This window comes from Tetrao urogallus (genome assembly GCF_951394365.1).
Source record: "Tetrao urogallus genome assembly, chromosome: 13".
Lineage (NCBI taxonomy): Eukaryota > Metazoa > Chordata > Aves > Galliformes > Phasianidae > Tetrao > Tetrao urogallus.
In genome coordinates, this window is record NC_136826.1 from 16,872,240 (window position 1) to 16,879,618 (window position 7,379).

The 7,379-nt window shown below is 64.7% G+C and overlaps 2 protein-coding genes across 2 annotated transcripts; both read left to right on the top strand.

Annotated features, from left to right (window-relative positions):
• Nucleotides 1–4,478: 4,478 nt before the first annotated feature.
• Nucleotides 4,479–5,318, top strand: GJB1 (gap junction protein beta 1; the record flags this gene model as incomplete). The annotated part of the gene is made up of 1 exon (XM_079541890.1): nucleotides 4,479–5,318. One exon carries the CDS (start codon nucleotides 4,479–4,481, stop codon nucleotides 5,316–5,318), a length of 840 nt encoding a protein of 279 aa, XP_079398016.1.
• Nucleotides 5,319–6,196: 878 nt separating this feature from the next.
• LOC306951453 (gap junction alpha-3 protein-like) lies at nucleotides 6,197–7,084 on the top strand (the record flags this gene model as incomplete). Its single annotated transcript, XM_079541955.1, has 1 exon — nucleotides 6,197–7,084. One exon carries the CDS (start codon nucleotides 6,197–6,199, stop codon nucleotides 7,082–7,084), a length of 888 nt encoding a protein of 295 aa, XP_079398081.1.
• Nucleotides 7,085–7,379: the final 295 nt, after the last annotated feature.

Below are 7,379 nucleotides of genomic sequence, written 5' to 3' on the forward strand. Positions count from 1 at the left end.
CTGCCCGCACTGGCAGCCGTGACGCATCGGTGCCGGCTGACCCCACACAGCCCCACACGGCCCCACACAGCCTTGGTTTGGGGTGAGGGTGCTGGTTGGAGAATGTATTTATACCCTGTCACCCGCTCAGAGTAACAAATTCCAAATAAAACAGAAGTGATATTTTTAATAGTGGTGTGTCTTGCTTCTCCTTGAAACGTGCAGGGGGTGGATCACAGGGATGCCCCAACCTGGGGGTCCCCATGGTCCCGGCACCCACCTGGGCAGGGGTGTCACCTGTCCCCTGATGCCACTGGGGGCACGGTAGGGTCCCCGCATGTCCCAGCCCTTCTGGGTCCCTGCGGCATTGAGGTCCTGTGCAGGACCTCGCCCACTCCATAGGTGTCCCACAGTGTCCCCTCCCGCCCTGCCCAGCCCTGCTCCCCTCCCCCTGCTTGCCGATCAGAAATCTGCTGGTTTCATTGCTTTTTAATGTAATTTCCACTGGAGTCGCCATGGCAACCAGGCATGGGGGCCTGAATCGCCTCCAGGCAGCGCAGCAGAAGAGCCGGGCCGACGGCTGGGGCTGGGGGGGACCAGGGGGAGGCAGGCGGTGCTGCATGGGTGCTGCTTTGGCGAGTCCTCGTCCTGCAGCCAGCACGAGGTAGAGGCACCCAGGGACAGGTGACCCTTTGCCATGGGGTTGACGTAGGGATGCTCCGCTGGTATCCTTCCCCACCCCAAATCCTGGCCCTTCAGCCCCCACTCAGCACTGCCCCGATCTCAGTGCCCTCTGCTCAGACCCACCCAGCTCTTCCATCGAATGCCGCCTTCAGCGCCAGCTGCAGGAGAACTGGGATGGATGGAAACCTTGGAAACCCACATTGGTCCACGGGGGACGGGTTGCCATGGCGATGCCATCGCTCCGCAGCACAGCTCCGGCACAGCCCCGCTCACTGCAGTGCAGGCAGTGGAGCCGGCGCTGCCCAGGGGATGGCAGCCCACCCCAAAGACCCCAAGGACAACGCCAGCTGCCTGCCCTGCAATCCCCTGCACGGGGTGGGGGAGGTAGGTTCTTGCCCCACAACAGGAGCTCTCTCTGTATTCTGTGCCCCATTCCTTGCTGTCCCCATGGACCATCACGGCCATCCCAGCAGGACCCTGGGTGCAAGCTGGTGACTGGCAACACGCTGCTATTAAGATCCTGCTTCTGCCATCTTCCCCAGCCTGCTGCCATCTGCTCTGGGCGTCCCCACCATCAGCAGAGAGCGGACACCGCATCCCTGAGAGCACACGTGGTCAACATCTGTGTGAGGACACGGGATATCCCCAGCTCCGGGGATGTGGTTGGAGCTGCAGGCATAGAGAAGCAGAAATAAACTGAACTGCGATGGCAGCGAGGCATGGAGGGGGCACGAGAGGCCACTGTGTGTCCGTGATGCTCCAGGAGCCACCGCCTGTGGGAGTGCAGCAGCATTGCTGTGTCCTGGTCCTGGTCCAGGTCCCCACCACCCCAGCTTAGGGCCCAGCCACACAGCGCACCCATTGCTCCACGAGCACTGTGTTCCCCTGACCTCGCTCTGCAGCACAAAGCATTTCTGTGCTGTCTGCACCCTTCCTGGCACAGCAGACTCCAACGAGGGGGATCTGCCTCCTTGGGGAGTCCGTGATGCCATCACTTCAGCTCTGACAGCACTGCCCGGCACCGCTGTGCGTCGGTGATGGTTGGACACGGATTCCCTCTGTGACACTCTGGCCCCACGGCCGCAGCACTGCGTCAGCCCGGCCCTGCAGCCGGATGCCGTCCCAGCACAACGCCTCTCCCGTACCCACAGCCTCACACATCACCACCGTGCTGCCAACCTCAGGATTGGCGTCACCACCCGTGAGCCCACGTCCGCTCCCGGCGGCCAAGGGCCGGTCCTGCCCTCGGAGTACAGCCTGTCCCTGCACGAGGGCTTTGCACAATGTTTTTGCTGCTGTACAAAGGGCAGCAGCTGCTGATGGCACCAACACGTCCCCACTTGACGCACTCTGTCCTGGGGTCACCGCTCGCAGTTCTCCACCTCCACCTCCATCCACATTCCCATCTTCATCTTCATCCCCATGCCATCCCCGTTCCTACTCTAATCCTCACCTCATTCCATCCCATCTCATTACTATTCTAATCCTCACCTCATTCAATTCCATCCCCATCCCCATCCCTATCCCCATCCCCATCCCCATCCCCATCCCCATCCCCATCTCCATTCCCATCCCTATCCCCATCCCCATCCCCATCCCCATCCCCATCCCCATCCCCATCCCCATCCCCATCCCCATCCTTCCCCATCCCCATCCCCATCCCCATCCCCATCCCCATCCCCATCCCTATCCCCATCCCCATCCCCATCCCCATCCCCATCCCCATCCCCATTCCCATCCCTATCCCCATCCCCATCCCCATCCCCATCCCCATCCCCATCCCCATCCCTATCCCTACCCCTACCCCCATCCCCATCCCACCTCCTTTCCCATTCCGACCCATCCCGGCCCCGCAGCGCCCTCTGCCGCCGCAGTTCCGTCTCCCAGCGCGGTGCGGCGCTGGGTGCAGTGCTGACTCAGCCCCTTATGGGGGACGGCCGCCCCTCCCCGTCCTCAGCCCCATCCCGGGCCCCGCAGCCCCGCGTCGCTTCCACCCCAGTGCCCCTCCGGCCCCTTCGCCGTTTCCCATCTCTTCGACGGGACCTTGGAGCGGCCGCTCCGCCAGTTAATGGTTGACAGAGGCTGTTTGTTTTTCCCCTCTGCGCTTTTTCCCATTAAATTTGGGTGTCGGGAACGACCAACGACGCCCGGAGCTGCTCCGTGGAGGTGTGCGGAGCCCCGTGTCCCCCGCCCGGCAGCGCACGGCTCGCGGAGGGAACGATAAGACGGGACGGGGCCGTGGGGCGGTGCGTTGACCCCAAGGCACGGCGAGGGGAACGGGACACACCTGCGACGCTGGAAAAGAGCAGCGGAGCGATTTGGGAGGGGTGGGCGGCGACCGGGGCGGTATAAAGTCCAGGGTGCAGCTCCGAACGCTGCGTCGGGAGGTGTGCGGGACCGAGAGCTTCGGCCGTCCCGTCGGCGAGGTGGGTACCGGGGGGGGGACCCGGGGCTCGGCCGCAAGGAGCGCAACGCGCTGCGCCCGATCCGAGCGCTCGGCATCGGGGCTGCGGGGCTGGCACACGGAGGGCACCGCCGCGCTGTCCCCGCCTTCCTCCCCACCGTGCCACGTCCGTGCCTGGCCCTGAGCTGGAGCCGTGCCACGCGTGCCGCTCCGTGTCCGGGGCTGGTGGAAGACACGGGGACCCCTTTTCTCTGTGCACGGGAAGGCACGGGTGGCACCATTCCCGGCCCCGCTGTGCCATCGCTGCCACACGGAGACGCGGCTCGGCTTAGTCCCGTGTCCCCAGCACGTGGCTGCACTCGGTGCTCGCCGTTCGGGGAGGTGACCGTCCCCACTGCCACGTCCCGCCCGCCGTACTCAGGTGGCTGCCGACCCGGAGCCCCCCCCCGGTGGCGGCGGAGGAGCCACATCCGTGCTGGGCGCGGGGCGAGGTGGGAGCGGGGACGCAGCACACAGGGACTTTGTTTGGCCGGGGTGGGCGGAAGTCGGGGCGTTGGATCTGAATGCTAAAGTGTGTTGTTCAGGAGCCCATAAAGGCCCCATTGTATGCAAATAGTTTATAAAGCAGCATATGACTTCCAGTGCAGGGCAGTGGTGGACAGAGACGAGGGCAGGCGGAGCAGAGCTCTGCTGCGGGAGACATGAGACCTTAGAGGGGCCTTTGGGGGCAGCTCAGCAGGACTCTTCCTCACTGCCAGGTATGCGCTGGGGCGGCTCCCAGCCCTGTGCCTGGGTGCAGAGCACCCCCCGTGCTGCTCGGTGCTGGCATTCGGGGTGCGTAGGGCAAGGCAGGGCTGGGGCAGGAGGAGGGTGGTACTGCAGGGCTGCAACCCCAGGGCTGGGGATCCCCAGCTGTGCTCTAGGATTGTTGTGGGAGTGGGCAGAGCTCAGTACGGGGTGTGGGTAGGGGGTCTGGGAACGTCATCCCCACCCTGTGCAGCGCCTGGGGGTGGGGAGGAGGGCAGGAGGATGGCACTGAGCCACAATGGGACAGAAAGGTCAGCTCTGCTCCCGCATGGGGCAGAGGCCCTGCAGCAGCTCCCGGCTGCATGCTAGGAGCCCTTTGACCTTCTGCTATGGGGCTGGGCTGGGCTGGGGGCAGGGGACGGCAGAGCTGTGGGGCAGAGTGCTGCCCTGAGCTGTGTCAGCAGCTCCTGTCCTGCCGTCTGTCCTGCTGTCACGCTGTCTGTCCATCCATCCTGCTCTCTGTCTGCCCTGCCCACCACCCTCAGCTCTGCGGTGGCCACTTGCTCCCATGTCCCCCACCACCGACCACCGTGGTGGCTCTCAGTCGGGGCCCAGCCCTCTCCTAACGCCGCTTCTCGTTGCTCCCTGCCAGGCGTGAGGAGCCATGAACTGGGCCGGCCTCTACGCGGTGCTGAGCGGGGTGAACCGCCACTCCACCGCCATCGGGCGCATCTGGCTCTCCGTCATCTTCATCTTCAGGATCATGGTGCTGGTGGTGGCAGCCGAGAGCGTCTGGGGGGACGAGAAGTCCGCCTTCACCTGCAACACGCAGCAGCCGGGCTGCAACAGCGTCTGCTACGACCACTTCTTCCCCATCTCGCACATCCGCCTGTGGGCCCTGCAGCTCATCCTGGTCACCACGCCGGCCCTGCTGGTGGCCATGCACGTGGCCTACCAGCAGCATCAGGAGAAGAAGCTGCTGATGATGACGGGCCACGGGGACACCAAGCACCTGGAGGAGGTGAAGAAGCACAAGATGCGCATCGCGGGATCGCTGTGGTGGACGTACATCTGCAGCGTGGTCTTCAGGCTGCTCTTCGAGGCCGTCTTCATGTACCTCTTCTACATGATCTACCCCGGCTACCAGATGGTGCGGCTGGTCAAGTGCGAGGCTTATCCCTGCCCCAACACCGTGGATTGCTTCGTCTCGCGGCCCACCGAGAAGACCATCTTCACCGTCTTCATGCTGGTCACCTCCAGCATCTGCATCGTGCTCAACATGGCCGAGTTGGTCTACTTGGTGGTGCGGGCTTGTGCGCGCCGCAGCCGACACAACTCCAACCCTTCCTCGGGGAAAAGCTCTTTCTACGGCCACAAGCTTTCCTCTGAGTACAAGCAGAACGAGATCAACCAGCTGCTGACGGAGCAGGACGGATCCCTCAAGGACATGCTGCGCCGCAACCCCAGCCTGCAGGAGAAGGGCGACCGCTGCTCTGCGTGTTGAGCCCCACGCCGCCCCACAGCCCCGGGGAGGGCGCACGCTGCCCTCATATTGTGTGTTGCACGCCCGGTGCCGGCCCTCCTGGACAGCGGGGATGGGGAGGGCAGGGCAGCCGCTGTGTGCTCGGGCCATTAAATGTCCATTCTCAGGTGCTGCCTCCCTGCTTTGTGCTCGGGGTGGGGATGCGGTGCCAGCGTGGGGTGCCTATCCCTGAGCAGAGAGGAGCAGTTCTGGCTGCACCCAGGCTACCACTGCCCCATGTGCAGGGCTGCCCAGCCCCATATCTGGGGGTTTGGAGGACCACGGTCCCCAGGTGCAGTTGTGGTTGCGGTCACGGTGCCCCAGCAGCGCGCGTGTGGGAGCGGTGACCCTCTGATGGCATTGAGCACCAGCCCCTGCAGCCCCACAGTATATTTAGAAAAGTGCCCAGACCAAAAATAGAGGGGAAATTTTTCCCCCAGTGGCTGCTTCATCTGCCAATCACAAAAAAAAAGCCAATGGAGCCTGCAGCTGCATCACGAACCGCTAACCTTCTGCCCACCATCGGGTGGACGGACGGACAGCCGGAGCCGGGTAGACCTGTCCGCACTGTGAGCGCTGGGGAAACGGCTTTGGAGCATCCCACACCACTCTGGTGACAGCGTGGGAGCAGCCACGTACCTGCGACGGTGAGGGGTCCCCGTGCAGGCGGTGTCCCCACGGCAGCCGTGCCCACCCCACTGCTGGGGCTGCTCCTGCCGGAAGCTGCCCACACCGGGTCAGGGGGTTTGGGGTGCATGAAGTGGGGGCAGCCCCAGTGCAGGTCCCTGCATGCCCACCCTGGGGATGGGGCTGCGGTCGGGCACGCGTGTGCGTCTGTAACGTGGCTGTCTTGCAGCGCCATGGGGGACTGGAGCCTGCTGGGGCGGCTGCTGGAGAACGCCCAGGAGCACTCCACGGTGGTGGGGAAGGTTTGGCTCACCGTCCTCTTCGTTTTCCGCATCCTGGTGCTGGGGGCAGCTGCGGAACGGGTGTGGGGTGATGAGCTGGCCGGCTTCTCCTGCGACACGCAGCAGCCCGGCTGCCAGAACGCCTGCTATGACAGCACCTTCCCCATCTCCCACCTGCGCTTCTGGGTCCTGCAGATCATCTTCGTCTCCACCCCCAGCCTGGTGTACCTGGGCCACATCCTGCACCTGGTGCACCTGGAGGAGAAGGCGCAGCAGCAGGCGGCAGCGCGGGGTGGCAGCGGGGCTCGGAGGCAGCAGGGGAAACCCCGGATCCCAGCACGGGACACTCAGGGCCGGGTCCACGTGCGCGGGGCCATCCTGAGGACGTACGTCTGCAGCGTTGTCTTCAAGGCTCTCTTCGAGATGGGCTTCATAGCAGGGCAGTATGCCTTGTATGGGCTTGAGCTGAAGCCCCTCTACACCTGCGGCCGCTGGCCCTGCCCCAACACCGTCAACTGCTACATCTCCCGGCCCACCGAGAAGACCATCTTCATCCTCTTCATGCTGGGGGTGGCCTGCGTGTCTCTGCTGCTCAACCTGGTGGAGATCTACCACCTGGGCCTCACCAAGTGCCAGCAGCGGCCAGGTCCCAGATCCCGCATCCTGCCTGGCCCTGGTGGCCTCGCAGGGTCCCACAGTGCCCGCTTCACCTTGCCTGGTGGTGGCGACCCCACGGATGCCCGCAGACCACACCTGGCACCTCTGGGGAAGGCTGGTGCGTGGCTGGGGGCGGCCAGTGGGTCCCGTGGGAAGGCGCGGGCAGCGGACCTGGCAGTGTGAACGCAGCTGGTGCCTGCTGGGACGCTCGGGGATGGACGATGCGTGGGCTGCCGTGCTGTGCTGTGGTGGCCACAGCTGTGGTTCCCATCTCCAGGCCTGTGGCCCAGACCCCACGGCCAGCGTGAGCTGAGCGTGGCCCGGGAGCAGCGGGACCAAGCCGGTGCAGAGGCAAACCCCACTACTCCAACCATGAGCCCTGAGGAGCAAATAAACACCCACTGCACCTCACTTGACTCCTGCTCTGCCCGTGGGCACTGTGGCATTGCTGCCTGAACATCCATCTCACGCATGACCC